This window comes from Poecilia reticulata, chromosome 16, assembly GCF_904066995.2.
Source record: "Poecilia reticulata chromosome 16, P_reticulata-male-v2, whole genome shotgun sequence".
NCBI classification, from domain to species: domain Eukaryota; kingdom Metazoa; phylum Chordata; class Actinopteri; order Cyprinodontiformes; family Poeciliidae; genus Poecilia; species Poecilia reticulata.
Window position 1 is genome coordinate 21,949,408 of NC_088845.1, and position 20,238 is coordinate 21,969,645.

At 39.1% G+C, this 20,238-nt stretch overlaps 1 protein-coding gene across 2 annotated transcripts in view; it reads right to left on the bottom strand.

Annotated features, from left to right (window-relative positions):
- The window catches only part of sntb1 (syntrophin, basic 1), a 40,428-nt gene that overhangs the window by 18,862 nt on the left and 1,328 nt on the right, over positions 1 to 20,238 (bottom strand). For both annotated transcript variants that reach the window (XM_008432223.3, XM_017309742.2), the window contains exon 3: positions 4,552 to 4,801. In XM_008432223.3, coding sequence (XP_008430445.2) covers positions 4,552 to 4,801 — 250 coding nt within the window. The remainder of the gene's footprint in view (positions 1 to 4,551; positions 4,802 to 20,238) is intronic.

Genomic DNA, 20,238 nt, shown 5'->3' on the forward strand with positions numbered 1-20,238 from the left:
AATCCTTTTGCAAGGGACTGAATATAGATATCATCAGTGGCATAACATTATAACCAATACTGACTGAATTTGTGTTCTAAACAGTGAAACATTAATTTTAATGTTTTTCTTGTTAAAATATTCTAGAGTTTTTTTTTTTTCACTTATCCCAATTCACCGTTCACTGACCTTCTAAGAATAGAGCACGTGGGTGATCCGTGAACTAAAAAGTAGCCTGAGGCCGTTTTTTTGACTATTAATAATGTACAACATACCTGAAATAACTTGGCTTGATTTAAAAATCCCATTTATTCCCAGGATTAATACACGCTGTATATCTGAATATGTTAGGTCAGGATACTCACATCAGGACGAACACTTTGTTTGAGTTCTTCAAGGTACATGTAGGGAATTTAATTCAAGTCTACCTTCAATTCAAAGTAAAACCCATCTCTCCACTTCTTTAGCATTGTTTTCTACTGGCTCTTTTCATCGCCGTATGTGTTCTGCCTTTCACAGGCTCCGCTCTTGTGCATTTCCTCTTGGGCTCGCACATGGTTTATACATCATCTGGTGAAATGAATTGAAACCCCTGAGGGAGATGCAGCATCGCGCTTCCTAAACCATTTTATCCCTGAAAGCCAAATAAGAAAAACAGAGAGCTAGCTTACAGGCTTGCCTTGTGATCTTTAACTTCAGCTTTCTGTCTGGGGACAAACGAGGGCTGAGAAACATCCAACCTTCCAGGATAAACATGAGCACATTTTCGTGGATTAAGAACAGCGAATCGATTTCAACTTGGGTGCATTTCCATTTAAACATTTACTAAACTTTATCTGGCAGAGTCAATCAGGAATTTGTTTTGCTTGTGGAGCATGGAAAAAAGCTTCATAAAAACCTGCTGGTCAAGATAAATTTGTCCAAGGTCTATATTCTCATCCACAAATCCGCTTTAGACGTTCACAAAGCGAAGCGCAGCGTTATCTGTGTGTGACATGGAGATGGGGCATTGACCTCAACTCCTCGCATAGCTCGCCAATAAAATCAAAGTTATGGGCAACAAAGTCAATGTTCAACCCTGAAGTGTTTTTAAGTGGTTTCAATCAACATTGACCTGAAGGTTTCACCAAGCAGTCTTTTGAAAGTCATGACTGATTTTAGTGTGATTTTACAAGCAATGCTCCTCCTACATCCATGTATTCTGAAAAAACTAACATCATCGACTTAAGGTAAAACGTGACTATGGGTATCTCAGGTACAGATACCTGTACAGCCAAAGACAATCTGAAAAGATGGCAAGATTTTACACTGATATTAATGCGCTAAAAAGAACTGCTAAGAAATAAAAAAACTGCTTATGAGGAATGTAAGAGGGGAAAAGACTAAATATTGGAAATATGGGAAATAGTCTCAGTAACTGAGTCGTTGTATATTAGGTGATGAATCATATCCTATATATTTATATAGATGTATGGGACTTGTGTCCTAGTATGTGCATTATCAGATTATTTCAATGACATTCACCATTGGTTTATAATGTTATTTAATGTAAATACTCTGGAGGAAGAGTTTGCGTGTCGCAGTATATGCAAAACATATTCTGTTCTCTTTTTATTTAAAATGGAAAATAGCCATTTTGGTTACTGCTGTTTTCATTTTTGCAGTTAGGATAATGTTATCTATAATTTATTAGTTGTTAAAAGATAGACTTTCAATTACTTGCTTGATTTAGTGGTATTTTAAGAACTCATCATAAATATATCATAACTTATGCTCTTTCTAGTGTAACACTGGAGGCTAAAGAAGGAGATTTTAGCTTGTTGATAAGTCAGTCTCTCTGCTCCAGTAGGAAGTCTGCAGTCAGCTCCTCCACACACACATTCGTTTAGCTCCCACATTATGACTCTGTTTTTCACAAGCCGAAATGTTTCCCACATTTTTTCAACCATCTGACTGACAGTGCACAGTAACAGGTGAAGGGCGATCTGTTCTCCAAGCAGATGGTCGTCTGATGTCAATCATTTACTTTGCGTGCTAAACACATTATTAAAAACAAATACTTCAGCTAGAATTTTTTTCAATGAGAAACAGTTTAATGTAGTTTTTCCTGTTTCAAGTTTCAGGAACAAAGAGAGAAAGATTAAAGCAAACATTTCAATGGTTTTCGTGGGTGCTAAAAGATAAAGCTGGTTTGACATGAATCTTAAAAAAAATGCATTTTCACTGGATTATGGCTTTGACACAAAAGCTGTTTGTGCACATGAAAATTTAAGATGGTGAGGAGAACAATTTAGTTCACACTTTACCCCCTTTCACACAAGCTCCTTACAGGGGGAGATTGCTCTGTTAGAGACGCACATCTCAGCTTGAAAAATGAGGAAGACGAGATGTGGAAGAGATTCATACAAGGAACAGGATCTGATGCAAAACGCTTGGTGAGGAAATCAATGCATTTTGTTTACAACACAACAAGGATGAGGAACAAGACCCATTGATGACCATATTTGGGTTTCGGTCACTTTTGTATCTGAAAGTAACATTTGAACTCGAAATTTGTGGAAGATTGCATACAGGCATAATGTCTAGAACAAATGTTGCGTACTTCTATATTTCCTTTTACAGAAAACCCTGTAATGTTAATCTTAATTTATAGTTTCGTTGTTTGTTTTAGTGCAACTATGCCTTGCTACTGGAGAGTTGAAGAATACTAACTTTAGGGGAGACTGGCCACTGGGGGTTATTATGCAAAGCTTTGAAGATAAAGAACAACCAATTCTGTGGATTCTGTGGACACATATATGCAGATAAAGACACAGAGTCACATTGAGATCACAGAGAGACCTGTTGAGAACAAAAAAAAACCAAAACAAATCAAACGGCTGAAGAGGTTGAATGATAGAAAAGCAAGACTTTTTTTAGTACTGGGAGATGATGAAAGAGAGGAAAAGGAGAGGACAGCAGGAAGTCGTTGGGGCAGAAAAACACAAACAAGTTGAAAAGATTGAAGCGCAGACAAGACAGAGCAACAAGGAGAAAGTATTGCACGCAGAGGAAAAAACAACATGGTGAAACAGCACTTAACAGGGCCGTGGTACACAGCACAGAAAGTGAAAAGAGAGTGAAGTAAAGTGAATCATTTCTGTGCATCAATCTGCCATTTAACTCTGCCACTGTCAAATTACCAACCAATTAGCTTAATGATACCTTCTAACAATCCCCCCACCCACTACTCTGTAGGACTAAGAGCTACTTCAAACGTCTGGCTGTAAGGAAATCAGGCTGAAAAAGTCACTTTAGTGCTTCTGTCTTTCAATATAGCAGATGACACCGGCTGACCCCGGGGCAGATACTAATGAGCAAACAGAAACCGGCAAAGAAAGCAAAGCAGAGAAAATAATGTTGGGTTAGTTCTGCTTTGATTCAACTTCATATATTATCTAAAGCTTACACTTGTTGCTGTGTCACCATCATCTTCTCAGCTTTTTTGCAAAGGAGTAAAGTCCAGTGACAAACCGGCTTCCTCTGTCATGACTGACTAACATCTAAATGACAGAATATCCATCTTGAATTATGTCATTCACGACAATTTATGTTGTGATCTGACTTTATTTCTCATTTTTGCTAAGTACCAAAAAATGCTCCAAACCAGTGAGTTTAATTATAAATCACATGAATGCAATAAAAAATTTTCAACAAACTGCATTGTAACCGACTAAATTGAACTTGAAACATTTGATCAAATATTGCATCTGAGCAGTGTTTTGTGATTGAGATATTGCACAAATTTAATTCAACTGTTCAATAAATCATTTGATTATAAATTAGTTCCACTCTGCAAGTACACACTATCTTGTGTTCATCTACCTCTTACTATCTCAATAATTTTCCTTTTGGTTTGTTGTAACATAACTAGATGCAAAAAAAGACCCTCACAATGTGTGAAAACCTTTGCAAGAGAACACAGTGCTGCACAACTTCAAGTTTCTACCGACAGCTTTGTTATTATGCTGGTAATAAATGACCTAATGTTACATTATTTTGACTTTGATGAAGACAAATGAATGAATCAAGCAGGATCCACTCAAAGGACAGCTTAATTTAAAAGTGGAGAGAAGAGAGAAAAACATCAATCTTCGTGCATTTCTCTGTGGATAAATTAAAACTTTCAGGGTTTTTAGCTGCAAGTGATTTGAATCACTGGCAAAGGCTTTTATTTTCCTCATCTTCTGTTCAAATGTCCATTAGGGGAAAGAGAGGAGAGAATTTCCCCAAATGTGTTGGATAAATAATTTCCTGTTTTTATTGCCGGCTTCGTCAGAGCAGCCAGAAACCCAGTGAGACACCAGAGACATAAAAGACGGGGGATATGCAATTGTTACAACTGCATCGCATTTGTCTGTGCGTGTTTAATTTAAAGGCAAAGCTATCCCTAAGGAAAAGCTCTTGCACTGCATATTGATTGAAATGACATCTGAAGTTTAGCAACGGTCTCCAGCAAACTTGCGGTTTCATCCCTCCGGCCCAGTGTGTTTGTGTTTTCTGTTCACTTCGTCCCAGTGAGTTTCCACCTACCTGTTCTCGAGATCCGCTCTGGTCATGGCACGTGTCACGCAAGACATCTTCAGCGGTATACACCTCCTGTCGCCGTTCAGAGACAGGAAGGGCTGGCTGGGAGAGCCGGGAGACTGAGGCGAGGACGAGGAGAAGGAAGCGGTGGGGGGGCTGCTGGGGCGCGGAGACTCGGGAGGAGGCGTCTCCCAGCTGATCTCTGACACAGGGGAGCCCTTTTTGACATACGGCGTGGCCTCACGCATGTACTTCACTGGCAAGAGAAGACAGCAAACAACTTATTAGGAGTAAGAAAATGATCAAATGAGGCAGAAAATAAGAGGAACAAATTTTTCTTTTAAAAATGTATATATAAAAAAAATCCAAAGAAAATGTTTAGGTTTAAATTCTTAATGATTTAGATTTAGATTTTATGAATTCTGCAGACAGGAAAAAGTTTGTGGAGAAGTTTAGAGTAGGATTAGGTTGTGAATCAATATATCAAGCTTTGAACATTAGTTCCTGAAGATGAAAAGGTTTTCACTAATTATAGCCTTAGGTGGTGGAATATTATTAAATAGTTAAATAATTACACACAATCATTTCAGAGTTTTTGAGGGGAAAAACAGTTGAAAACCACAAAGACTTTTTTTTTTTTGTTTTTTTGCACTTACATACTACTTTGTGTGGGTTCACAACACAAAACTGCAGCAAAAAACAGTCTCCGCTAGCCGCTGCAGTTCATTGCATATGATGCGACTTTTCTTTTGGCTGCCCTATGAAGCAGTAAAAATGATTTTAGCAATGTAGACAACTCTGTCGGTTATGAAGAGCTCCTGTTTGTTGCCGAGGACAAGCGTCACTGTGAAAAGATTACTGATTGCCTCCTCTATTACAATGAACTGGCACAGTCAACCCCGCCGGGTGCCAGTCTGAAACAAAAGCAGCGATCGCAAACATGCCAAAAAGCCCAAACGCCCTGCTGTCTTTTTTATCTCCCAATTAATTTGTTGCAATTTATATATTTATTTTACCTTCATCTCACCATAAAAAATCCCACTGAGATCAAAATCTATTTCAGAAGAGAAAAAAAAAAAAAGCGAAGCCTGGAAAAACTTAGATCAAAAAATGGCAACATACACATCGTGATATAAATCCACAATTTTCTGATGATTTATGCGAGAAGGTCTAAGCAAAAATGCTGATGAATAATTAAGGACAGAAACAAATTAAAAAAGAGAGAAGAGGAAAAAAAAAAACCTTGTGAAAGTCCTACTGCTGATCGGACATGAGCAGCTGAGGCTGCAAACCTGGGACGTTCTCCAAGATAACAGAGCTTTACATGTAAAATTCAAACTGCGCAACACTGGAAGCTTGATAACGATTTTAAACCCTTCATCTCCTTATCTTGAGAGGGAAGCAAACAAGGGAAAATAACTGGTGAGGCTGGAGAAAAAGTGGGTGTTCTGCCTGCTCTGTGTGTGTACCGAACGTTCCAGATGCCTGGTATGGATGTTGGATGTTTAATTGGATATCCAGAGCCAGGAATAATTGGGATCTAGCTGGTGCCATTTGTAACGCAGCTTGTGAACTATTCTGGGTGAAGAAAAATCACCATAGAATCATTTGAGATGGCATAACAAGCCTCACTGGCAACCTGTAGAGGAAGGATGACTGACTCATAGCGTAGAGGAGGAGATGCGGACGGCGTGAGTCCTCAATGCGACGACACGATCCAGTTACAAAGCAAGATTCATCCGCACAGACAGATTAGATTAAACGGCATTAAAAAAGGCCGATACATTTGTTGCAATGTATCTGAACAACACGGGGCAACAGATGAGAAAGCCAAAACAAAAATGTTCTGCCATCAGCTGAGGACAGACACGTCTGGTTTTGCTTGTAAAGAGCTCCAGTCAAAGGAACGTGTAGGATTCTAATTCAGACAGAGAGGAAAAACATACACAGTGTGCGCCCTGATCTGTGATGATGAAACATGATGAAGAAAAAGAAATCCATGAGCAGAAAGAGGAACATCCTTCGCAGCGAGAACATTCAGATTTTAAATATTCAGTGTCAGAATAGAGATATAAACTGGATTGAATAACAGCTTTAAATGACAGGAGTGCTTAAACCATCAAGGATGCACGATTAATTTATTACATTTTTCAGATGAAAAAAAAAAAATCTGAAGCATTATGTAATTTAGAACAGTGGAGAATAATCAATTTTAAAGCAATTTAATTTAGTTCATGCATAAACTGCAACACAAAACCACAACGTCAAGTCATGGCAGCGTAAGGGTGAGCAAAACGTTTACACTAAAATGTATTTATTTTATGTATTGAATAAGTATAGTCCTTAAAGAAGTCAGAACTAACAATGTAGGCCAAATTGGATTTCAGAATAAATTTTAGCCAAAGCATTTGTACCGATTTGTGCACAGCTGTGTATGAGAACGTGTAAAGTGAAAGTCACAAGTCTACATAGTGAAACAAAAGTTTTATCATGCACACTGCAGATAGAGAACAGTGGCTAGATGAGAAGCAACAAGACACCTCCTCTAACATGAAAGCAAAGAACTAGCTTACACAAAGCAAGACACCTCATGGAAACCACTGTGGTTCATCAACTTATGTTTCATCTTTGTGGTAGACGCACAAGGGAAAAAAAAAAAAAAACATGAACACCATGATGTGAGCAGAAAACAAGCGCAATTACCTCTTCCTTTTCAGTCACACGCGCAGACAAGCGGTCTCTGCTGTTTACACAAAAATCATCCAGAATTGAAACAGTATGATATTCTTGAAATAGCAATGAATATATTTTTGGGGGGGATGTCTTACTATTCATGCTAAAGAAAGGCAGAAACAAACGATGCCAGTGCATCCCATTCGCAGTGCTGTGAAAGAGAGTTGAACAGCCACACCCAGGCCTGATGTTCCAGAGGAGTCAAGAAATGTCTTAAACATAACCCATCAGGCAGCATGAAGTAGGCTGAAAGATGCCAAAAAGCAATACAAGATGCTCTGACCTACTGGAATCCCAGAGAAGATGAGAAACAAAATCAGTCATTGAGATCTTTCAGTCTGGAAAAGGTTCATAAAGCACGTTCTAAGGCTGTGGGACGGCCAATATTCATGACTGGAGGAGACATAAAACCAGTCAGTGTTTATAATTCAGCAGTAAGATACAGAGACTGGGGCTGGTGTGTGGAGTAGAGGTAGAGCGGCTGCTACACGCACACAGGTTATTAATCTGTAACAGTGTCCAGATTTCAATTTCCAACTCTGGTTCCTGTGCTGCATGTCTTCCTTCCTTCTCTTTCTCTACCCAGTTCCTGTCTGACCTGCAGCAAATAAAAGCCACTATAGACAGAAATTAGCTTTAAAAAGAAAGAAACTGGACAATACCAGCATCCATTTACAAAACTACAGCAACAGCTGACCGTCAAGGCACAAGACCCAAAAAACTTGAGCAAAAGACTTTTGGAAAAATATTTTGTGGATAAATGAGACAAAAAGTTGAGCTGTCTCAGATGTTTGTCCAATGAAATCTTGAAGAGACCTTGTGGAGGTGGGAATAAAATGCTCTGGAGGTGTTTTGCTGCTTCAGGACCTGGACAAGTTGTCGTCGCTGATGGAAGCTTAAATTCTGCTCTGTCAAAGCCTGAAGGAAACTATCCTTCAAAAGTCAGAACTAGTCGTCACTTCTGACTTTGGGCTCATGTGTGTTATGCAGCCGGACAAATATCTGTAACACATCAAGAAGTAAACCCCTCAAAAAAAAAAAAAAAAAGGAAAAAAAGGATTTTGAGTAGCATAGCGAAAGCCTGGATTTAAACTTGACCTTTGACCCAAGCCCATGTTCAAAACTCAACGATTTGTGGCTTAATTAAACTCTGCAAGAGTTGAATTAAAACTCTGTGTCTGCACAAGACTCATTGATTTTTAGAATCAATAGTGGCACAATAATTTTTTCACACAAAAACCGAATATTATATTTACTCAGACTATTTTTGTCTGACAATAAGATTAGTTTGATAATCTGAAACTATCGACGAGGGCAAAAAAGCAACAACAGAGGCAATCTGTCAGTATGTTGAAATTATGTTTTTCTTTTTCCTAGGAAGGAAAAAGAAAAACATAATTTCTGTTGGGTGGAAATTTAACTGTGACCAGCTTAACTGCGCACAGATAAAAAAGCAGGAAGTGCGGGGTGAAAATAAATGGGAAGTAGTTCATGCAGTCTTCACCCTGGCAGTGTGTAGACGTGCGTGGTTCTCCCTTGGGTCATGTTTCTATTTCACTCCAACACAGCCAGCTCCGCACAATAACCTCAATAGCAGAAGATGAACTTGGAGAGATTATCATGCTACTCAAGCCTTCGTTTGAAACAAGATGGCTTTGCATGTTGCATAACTCCAGCCGAAAAGATCCAAATAAGGACCTGCCCTCCCCCATCTGTTTGACTTCATTTTCCATTTTTTTTTTCTTTTTTTTTTTTTGGCTCATGCTGGAGACGAACAGAGCATGTGGATGCATGCATAACAAAATCTTTGTCATCAAGACTCCCTTTCTTCAATGCATTTTAAAATAAGATCAAGCTGTTAGTGCAGCCACTACAGAGACTCTTGCTCTTTTATGGACTTCTGTGCGCAGTAGTCAAATTAGCTTATGTCAATCTTTACTCTCCTTTCATTTGCATATTCTGCAACCGATGAAATAAACGTATTTCCCTCTTTCCTGTATCGAGGTGCAGGACTTCTGTCAATATTAAACACATACAAACCAACGATCAACCTCATTCTTTAGAGAGTTTGTTCATCCTCTGCCAGCCCTCTTAGCAAGCACACAACCTCCACTCTAAAACAACAGGTATAACTACCATATTCATCTCTTATTTAATGGTGTTCAGGAGGACTTAATGAAGTCTGAAGTCATAGTACTTTCTACCAGATGCTCCTAATGCGATTTTTTCTCGGTGAGAAAATACACCACAGGTGGATGGAGGCCTCCTCTCATTAAAGCCTGTGGGAGAGGAGCAGAGGACGGAAAGACAACTAATCAGAGCAAAAGGAGTACAAAAGAAGAAATAGGCTCCGACTGCCTAATGAAGCTTTGCAAGCCGGTGTTGATATCTGGGTACCAGACCAGCACAAAATGGGCGTTAAAAAATCCACCCTGGAGACATCTGTTGTTGAAAGACTGATGAAGGTGTGGAAAAACCTCATTTACTGCTGAACCTATGCCATCAAGTTGTAGGAGTGGGAAAGTGGCAGTAACATGTGAAATGCATGCATAGATGAATGACACTGAAATTTGAGCATCTCAGAAAGTGATCAACTTCACAAACAAAGACTTTTAGCAAAGCAGAAAATATGTTTACATGACATTTCTGTCTTTTGAAAATTACTGGCTCAGCTTGTAACATTCTGCAACAAACAAATAAAATAACTGCTGCAAACTTAACAAAAAAAAAAAAAAAACAACATAATTGCTGTTGTCTTTCAAGTAAAAAAGAAAAACATGATCTTGACAGTATTTTTCAGGGAAAATAATAAACAGTGTTTGTTGCATTGCCACCAAAAAATAAATTAAATAAAATACAATATCCCCAGGCTCTTATTTTGAATTATTTGTTTGAAAATAAAAATTAAAGTCTTGTGTAACAGCTCAGGACCTTGCAGCAACAAAGGGCAGGGAACATAGAAGATTTCTAAACCAGAAGTGGAGCAATCATTGGTTGAGGAATAGTGAATCAGCAGACTGGCTGGAAATTACAGCGCACTACATCTCTAAAAGCTGCTAACATTTCCAAATCCAGCTAGTCCCATGGCAGACAGAGCATGAAACCTCAAAAGGACACAACAGAGCAACTTGACTGTATCCCTTTTAACCTTCTTGTTATCTGCTGCCTAGCTTGCTCTCACTCTCATTTGACATAGGATTAAAAATGCATTTAAATAGATTACTGTGCTTCCTCTGATTTACTTAACAACTCAACTGATTTTCAAAATAGATGGCAATGAACCTATTTAACCCTGTAACAACTTTCACACCAAAGAGTGATGCTGTCAGCATGATCTTACATCTAGTGAAGAAGTCACAATTTTCTTCTTGTCACTGCATTCGAAACCAAAGGGCCACTGGTCAGATTTGATGAAGCTGACCAACAGTTTATCTCACTTAATAGCAGAAAAAGATAACAGGTTTGACTTTGCACCTAACTATCTGCTGTGGACAAGAGATGTCTGCAGAAACCTATAAAACAACAACATACATGCATTTTGTTCTTATTTCTGTAACAATTACTTTTACTCCTTAAAAAAATGTTTTAAGAGCAGCAGAGAATTGTGCAAATAAATCAACAATCCAGTTTATTTGCATCACATCTCATCATCAACACTATTAACAACTATTCTGTATTGCATGTAATCTTTTCAATTAGTCAAAAATAAAGAACCCTTAAATATCATTGAATTACAGCATATAATTATTACCAGAGCAGCTTCTAGTGCCATGTCAAGTTACTAAACGCTATGTTAACACCATATATGGTGCTTTCAGCTGCTGAAAGCCTTTTGCCCAGTGAAGAAGACCATCTCTATTTTTAAATACTGGAAATAATAGAGACAAGTTGAGAGTCATCCGAGATTGCAGAAGAATGCCAAAGGAAATTGCCCTGAAATCTGTCTGTCTGTCTAAGATCACACCAGCCATTAGGCTCCATTAAATAGACCACTGAAGAAACCAAAACTGCTTTACAATCGCCTTGGATACTGGAGCTGCTGCTACCTGGAGACAAGCTGGCACCTAATCAACCCTCTCTGTCACTGAAGTGCAGGGGGCTGATTGTTAAAGCACTAAATGCAGAAAGGAGCATGGGTAATGTACAGGAGGAAATACGGGCTTAAAAAGTTACCACTGCATTTCATGATATATCCCGCAATGACAAGGGAAGTGAGGAAAAAAAGTATTACGAATCCAACACACTTTTAAGGCTGGAAATTTCCTTACTAACAAAAGGAAGGACTAATTTTGGGCATGGTGTTATAAGGTGTCATTCATTTAGAGTTTTGTTTAAAAAATGCCAACATCTGCAGCAGTTTCCATTATCAAAATAAAAGCGCTCTCATAAAACAGTACAAACTTAGCAGCAAAGAATGCCTGATGCATTACTTTTACTGTCGCCACAGTAAAACCAAGAGTGCTTCCCCCCATTTCCTTAATTAGCAACATTAACCACCTCACTTCCTAAAAACCAGTCATTTGCTTTGAGAGCAGATGGTAGGTTTCACACCTCGCTCCTGTGTTTTCAGCTGTGACACAGATTCAACAGAAGTCAGTGATGTGTGACAAAAAAAAACTTTACTGCGCATCATCTTGGCTACCATTGTTTAAATCTAGAGTAAAATGCTCAGCTGATGCTAAATCTTCTCTAGCATAAAAACGTCACATTTACAGCTACAGATAAGCTAAAAAGTGATCATTGGAAGTTTTTCTTTTTTTCTCTTGAAACCAAAGCGAGAAAGCTGAGTCTTAACCACAGGTCTATGGTTTTGTGTTGGCTGTATAAAAAATTTAAACACGACAACAAGTGAGTGATTCAATCTGACATCTTTGCCACGGTAATGATCAGTGCAGCGCCGCAGCTGCTGTTACCATCCACTCTGACTCAGAACCTGAATGTAGTAACAAAGGAAGGAGATGATAGTTTTCCTGATAGCGTAAAGAGTCAGCTAGTAGACACAGTGACTGTCTGACTCCCTCAACACACCGTAACGCCCTCCCCCCCCACACACCCACACCCACACACACACACGCACACGCACACACACACAAACACACACACACTTAGGCTTCTGTCTAGACTACACTGCTGGGGCCTCAACTCTCATTGGCACAAAAGAATATGCATTCAATGAGGCACATGTTCACAGACAAATACAGGGGGACAGTCAGAATGCTGACAGTGCACGCACGCACGCACGCACACGCACACACACACACACACACACGCACACGCGCTCATGCACACGGAGCCTCCAGCTATCAGCCAATGACAGGTTTGGCTCGTTAAGGACTCTCCATAAGAGCTTACAGGACACTGACTCATTTCCTGCCTGCAGGAGCTTTGCAGGTGTTCTCTATTGTCATCTGATTTTTATTCTCCATTCACACTGCTTCCATGTGGATGCATAAAAATGTGTTGTTTGCATGAGCTAAATTATATGTGGTGAAATATTTCTTCAGGCTACTCCCGGTTCTGCTGTCTGCTTGGACGATTTCTTTCCACTGCGTTCAAGGCTTTTATGTGAACTTTTTTTTTGTTTTTACACATTTTGTTAAAATAAAAAACTCTGCGTCTCTTGTAAGGATTGTACGAGATAAAGGAAAGCATAATTGGTGAAGTGGAAGGCAAAGGTCACAAGTGGGTCTTAAACTAATGATTATTTCTGTAACCGATTACAGTATAGATATTTCTGATGACTAATCAATCAGACAAAATATTGGCACATTCCGTAGTTTTTTCACTCAACCATTTAACTCTTTCTCTTATACAATATTAGAAATGCAGAAAAGATGCAAATAAGCAATTGAATTGGTTTTTTTTGTTGTTTTTTTTAAAGGAAAACATTATTACTTGAAATGCAAAAAACAGTATTAATTAGTGAACCCAGATCAAAAAAAAATACTGATTACATCAACATATTAAAAGTTCAGCCCTTTCTGCTCGACTCAATACAGATTAGGGCTAATTTGTTGATTATGTTTGGGATTAACCAATGAATAATTGGACAGGAAAATGTTACGTTCCTTTTGCTATCTAATTATGCATTGGATAATAGAAGTTTTTTTTGTTTGTTTGTGTTTGAACCAGGTGAAGGTAAAATTGTCCCACTTGATAAGTACTGGACAGAACAGTGACAAAGATTTTTTTTTTTAACTCAAATGCTAAATGCTGGGCTGCACAGTGGTGCAGTTGGTAGAGCTGTTGCCTTGCAGCAAGAAGGTTCTGGGTTCAATTCCTGGCCTGGGGTCTTTCTGCATGGAGTTTGCATGTTCTCCCTGTGCATGCGTGGGTTTTCTCCGGGTACTCCAGTTTCCTCCCACAGTCCAAAAACATGACTGTCAGGTTAATTGGCCTCTCCAAATTGTCCCTAGGTGTGAGAGTGTGTGTGCATGGTTGTTTGTCCTGTGTGTCTCTGTTTTGCCCTGCGACAGACTGGCGACCTGTCCAGGGTGACCCCGCCTCTCACCCAGAACGTTAGCTGGAGATGGGCACCAGCAACCCTCCCTTGTCAATAATTATTTCCATAATCTATTAATAACAATTAATTACTGTTGTCCTAGTGACAAGATTAAAATTTCATATTTCAATAAAAATGTTATCATATTCAGCAGCAATTGTAGCTAAAGGGTTTTTGGAGCCTCTACTAGCTCGGACCAAGCTCATATTGGACACAGAGGGCCGAACATCAACTTTCAAATCTTGCCAGAAATTTTCATTTGGATTTAGGTCTGGACATTAATGGGTCTGAATGGCCTAGTCAAAGTGAACTGATTAATGTAAAGGTGAACCATGGCTCCACTTTCAAGTTCTTCACATTTGCTCTCAGATTTTCTTCTAGGATTGTTCTGTGTTTAATTTATATTCCACTTGATTCTGATCAATGTCTTCTTCCCCTGCTTAAGAAACTCACCCACCCAGTATGATGCTGCCACTACCATGTTTCACTAAGTTCTAATTAGGGGCATCACAGTAAAGACTTCTGAAACAAATTCACGCTTTGTTTCCATCTAAAAAAGAAAAGTCAGGTTTTCAGATCAGATAGCATTACAGTATTCGGCTTGCAAAATCAGACAGAATCTGCACGTTTGATTTGTGCGTTCAGATAAAAGTAAAAAAAAAAAAAAAAATACACCATGAAGCCTGCTCTACCTAATTCAATGTTTCAATCATTCATCTTAAAAGACCGCAAAGTCTATTACATACAACTGGGGTGTTTTGGTTGCATAAACCTAATGAAACACAGTGCTAACAATAAAAGTAAGAAATGACCTTCGGGAGATCTGAAACCACATAAACCACAATCTGCATGAAAAAAGAGCAAGGCGATAAACTCCCTTCTGTCTAGCTGTCACACTGATAAAGTTGCAACTGCATGACAAAACGAGGATCTGAATGTGATGATTCAACCATGAATTTGCTTTAATTGATTTTATGGCAGCCATTCCTGATCAACATCTTTTCACATATTGAAGTTTTCAAACTGCTCCATGATCCTGTTGTCAGGTTTAACAATGAACAGGAGGACCAGAATGATAATAATAATTTAAAAAAGTTTGTACAATACTGTAGAGATAGAGAGCTAATTCAGAGGTTTTCAAAGTGTGGGAGAGCTTCCCAGTTTAAAGCGTTTATACTTGTTTTGTGTTGGCAAGCATTGTTTTAATTTCTTACTCTGTGTGTATGCTCTCCTTTAACACGGGCAAAAATAAAAAAGAAAAGCTGGTCAGAGCTGATGGCAAGATGATGGCGTAAAATACAGGTTAATCCTGAAGGAAAGAACTGTTAGAGGTTGCAAAACCTCAGAACAGGGTTCCGTAACTACAGTTCTCATGGGCAGGTGTCCAGTCTGTGAGGAGATGGTTTAGATCAAAGCATATTAATGTCTTAGATCAATTAAAGTCCAGCCTTAAATCCTGTTAGGAATCTTTGACATGACAAGTTTTAATGAAACTACAAAGACAAATATGTTCGTCCTTCCTAGAGCCAGATGTATAGCATTAGTCCTGCGTCTCTTATGGAGGCTTGATATTCTGAGTGGAGGTGTTCACATATAAAGAGTAGCCCCAAATCCCTGGAGAACATATGAAAGACTCAGTACTCGGCAGAATAATGTTAATTAGAAAGGACATCAAACAACGTCAAAAACCCAAAGTGTTTAAAAGAAGAGGAGCTGGCTGTGATAGCCCTCTCCTGGCTGCCTAACGATACCTCCACCTTTAAACTTCTCCTAAATGAAACATGCAGATGGAGAAAATGCTACGTCTTCAGTAGAGGCTCCTGTGGTGGTACTCCACAGTGCTGAAAGTCCCAGAGACGCTGTCTCTTTTCTCAATTCTTCTGAGCCATTAAGCCCTCGTTTGAATACGTTTTGACACAGCAGAGCTGGAGAAATACAGGAGCAAATAAAAAAAAAAAAAAATTAAAAAACGGCTGGATTCCTCTCCCTGGCTCCAGTTACAGGTCCTCATATCACTCGCGTTCACAGTGATGTGTCAAAACGTCACAATGGAAACTCAAACCAGGGGGTTTTATTTCTGTGGCTTGCTGTATGTTGTCATTTAGGGGAGCTTGATGAGGCAGAAGCCCAGGAGCACCTCATTATAAAACAACATGTCAAGTTGAGAAGGTGCAGCAGAAGACGGAACGGTTTCCGACTTGGTCTGACAAATTTCTGCTGCACATGAATCCAACACTCTTTGTAACAGTAAATATTATGAACTTTTTATTTCATTTCTCAAAGGCCATTTTGCATTGAACCAACATAACACCAGTGGCTGCGGTTGCTGGGAGCTGAGACATAACTACAGAACACCGACTGCTCCCTGGAGCATTTCCCATTTGTATCATCTGTTAACACAGCACAGCACAAACAGCCTGCTTGGGTGACACTTGAACAAAGAAGAGCCTCTCTGGGACTGTTAGGAGGTGCTGCAAATTATGTGTCCTAGGTGATTCTATCAATAGCGGACTGCTTTAAAAGCAGACATGAACGCATTCAGAGCAGACTGACAGCACATTCATAATCAGGTTAATTCACACTAATAATGCCTGTGTTGGTTTGGCAGGACAGAACTGGGCAGAAATGGATCTTGATCTACTATGACTTGGGGTAAGCGGCAGAGATAATGTTTTACTGATCTTTTGGGTTTCTAAAAATTGTGATTCTGTGAAAAACATCATTACACTTTGGCAAGAGCACAAAGTTATCTGAAACAGTAACAATGCAATCTGTCAGATTAAATTAAGATAAGAAAATCATGTAAGATTTTCACTACTGTAAAAGTTGAAATAATCTACAGTTTTCTGGCCAATCGCCGATTACGGTGTTTAAAAAGTTTGACCTGCCGATTCCGATTTTAGCTGATGCCACCTTCTTTTTACTTAAATGTTGCTAAATATAGCAAGAAGGTTGCTGCGTTGGCAACACTGGGGTGACCATTGTTTACTGCAAACGGGCAGATATGACCTGGTGGGCCGGTCTATTACTCAAACCTCTCTCTCCCGGGAGAACAGAAGAGACCAGCGGCTGATTTTTAGACCTTTTCTGAGGTACAAAAGCTTGGGGGAAAAAATTCGGCTTCACATATCGGCCGATCACCGATCTCCCAAATTTAAGGAAATCGGCACTGATAAATTGGTGCACCCATAGAAAAAGTGGGGCCTTTTACAAACTTGGTTGTGTAGTTGGAGCGCCGATTTAAACTACAGAGTCAAAATGATCTGCCTGTGTCTGTGCAGTCTCTCTCCCTCTCTTTGATGTTTAAGTTTCACAACTGGTCTATAAAGTGTTCATTCATTCATTGACACCTTTGGTAAAGGTGGTAAAAAAGCCTTTGGAACAGCTCATCTTTAATTGCAACACCATAACCTGACATGCCGCATTTTTAATCAAAACTATAACGACCCCTCTTTTCAGCTCAGCCCACTGCTTTTCTACAATATGTAGGATCAAAATCACACTGAGCAAGAAAAGTGAATTTTGTGTATTTGGTGAATCATTGATCTGGCTGTATGCTTTAAATCATTATCTTGTTGAAAAAACCCAATAGCAACCCATTTTCAGTTTTCTGGCACAGACCACCAGATACATAATTTGAAATGTTTTGGTATTTACAACATTTTGTGATGCTGCTGTTCGCACAGCAACTGACAGATAAACATTTTCACAGCCTCATACGTCCTTCATCCAACAGTAGATATAAATCCATCCTTTGTGCCAAGCCAAACCCACCTGCAGTTTTTGAAAAAGAAAAGAGACCTAGTCACATCTGACCAAAACCATCGGTTCTAGTTAAAGTTCCAGAGAATTAAGGAAACTCAACATATTCAGATTAGTGACAGCAGTAAAGAAAAGTTGTTTTCTTGCTTTCTGGCAGCTGGACTGTAGTCATATTATGGGTACCTGTGGAAACCAGGGCTGTTGTGTCCTATTAATATCAAAGAAGTCAGAAGAACATTAATCTGAATTTCCTCGAGATTAACCTAAAAAAACCTGACTTTTTTGTTTGAGAAAGTATTTTAGTTAAATTGAATAAATACTTGTGATTTTTAAAAGTATTTTATGGAATCCAAGACACTCAAATTTAAGGTGGATACTACCTATAAAAGAGGATTTTTTATGAAGACTTTCTGCACTTCCAGAAACACTGGTTATTCTACAGTAAGCTACACAGACATGTGTTTGATACACAAAGATACACAGCAGGAACGCACAGAGCAATGGCAGCACACACACACACACAGTGCCCAAGGGACAGGTACTTTCCTCTACCATCTATCAGATGCGTTCCCTTGATCTCTTTCCTCATGTGATACAATCTGCCTCTCTTACACTGTGCTTCTTGCTCAGGAAGCAGTGAGAAAATATCACTCATTTTTCGGCACAGAATATCACAGACCTCGTCATGCTGACGTCAAAAAGTCAGTTTGTACCTGATACAATGCAAGCTCAGCAAAATTCTCACATCTAATGCCTAATGGGCTCAGATCTGCCACATTTCTATATGCAAATTGTCTATCTGTAGAAAATTGCATTCACCTAAAAACACAGTCTCTGACTTATCTAAACACGAACCCTCTCGGTACTTTCCCTATTAAATCACACTTCAGCTTTTTGCCTTCCCACTTTCTTCTCCTTCAGTCACCCTCTCGCTTCCTCCTATCCTTCCTCTTTAATATCTGAAATACTTCCCATATGGGACCAGCTTCTCCCTGTTCACTGTAACCAATGGGTCCCCATGGTCAGGATCATCACCTTGTTTGCATGTGAGTGGGGCATTTTGTCTTCCCTGAAACAGGAACAAAATGCTCAGAGACAGAGTGCAGGTCTGTTTGTTAGTAGTTATCAAGGGAGTTTACATAAGGCAGCTCATGTCATGAAGGATGTGACCACTTTCGAGAGTTAAGTGGTGCGATCACAGAGAGGAAAGGTGAAGATGTTTGTATCATCTGACAAAATGTATTCCACAAAAACACGTGTTTTTACGTTCGACGCATTAAGAGAAAACAGAATCAGCTGAAACTTGTATTTGCAGGCAGATCTTCCAGATATGAAATATCTGATAAACATGATGACCTCTGACATAAACAGCTACACGAGATCTGTGTCTATAAAAATCTCCAGTTGTTCATTTCAACAAAAGGCAATCAATTAGTGGGCTCTCTAACGCGGAATAAAAATTAAGCCACTATTGTGGGAAAAAGTTGAACTTTATCCCTTAGTTTCATACTTTCATGCACACCATGGGAAATGTGGTGAATAATTTAACTGCTGAGTAAAGCTGCTAACAAGAAAAAAAAAAATCAAATCGCAGGATCTACTGAAGCACTGACTAACAATCAAGTCCAACCTAAAAGTTGCAAATTGTGTGTTCACACATGTGGGCTTGCAAAAATGTAATGTATTCTTTTGAGGAGTGACAATGAACAGGAGCGTCTCAATAAATTATAGTATAATTTAAATGTTAATTTATTTCACAACTTCACTTCAAAAAGTGAAACTCATATAATATAGGTTCATTCTAACCACCGTTGCTGAGAATTATACCTCACGGCTAATGAAAAATTAACTTTTTTCCATACTCAGTATAGCATATTGTTGAAACAAAAGTTTATTTTTTTTAAAAACAAACGTGGGCCGGCCGAAAAGAATGTTTGCGCCGCACCATAGATGAATTCACTCCTTGGTTTCCCTTTGCATAAATTACAACATCATTGAAACTGGCATGGAGGTGATCGGTCTGCGGCTCTGCTGAGGTGTTCAATGTCTGTTTGCTCAAATATCGGCCTTAAGCCCCTCTTGCCAATACTCCATAGATTCTCCACAGGGTTTAGATCAGGTGGTCAATAAAGCTCTGTGATACCGTATCCACTGGAGCAGATATCGGTACTTTTGGCAGTGTGGCCAGGTGTCAAGTCCTGCTGGAAAATGAAATCAGCATTTACATAAAGTTTGTCAGTAGACGGAAGCAAAAAGTGATCTACAGTAAAGTAAGCTCTTGCTGTCCTGACTTCATATGATAAAACTTAGTGCACCAAAGCCAACAGATGACAGTGCTCCCCAAATCATCACTGATTGTGGGAATTTAACGTTGGACCTAAAGCAACATGGATTCGATTTCATCTCCGACTGTTTCTTCTAACTGGATTTGATGAATACATGCGACAACGCTTATTTTAATTTAAAAACGAGAAGGCTTTAGACCACATTTTTTCCTCCACAGCAAAATAAATAATTAAACAAATCCAACAGTTGTATCTGGTTCAGGAGTGGCTTAACACAAGCAAAGCAACAGTAACATTCCAGTTACGGTGTGTTGGATCTTGAAGGACCGACTTCAAGTGATTCTGTGATTTGTGATTCTGTCCAAAATTTTTCAAAGGCTGCGGCCGTCACAGTTGGTTTTGCCAAACTTT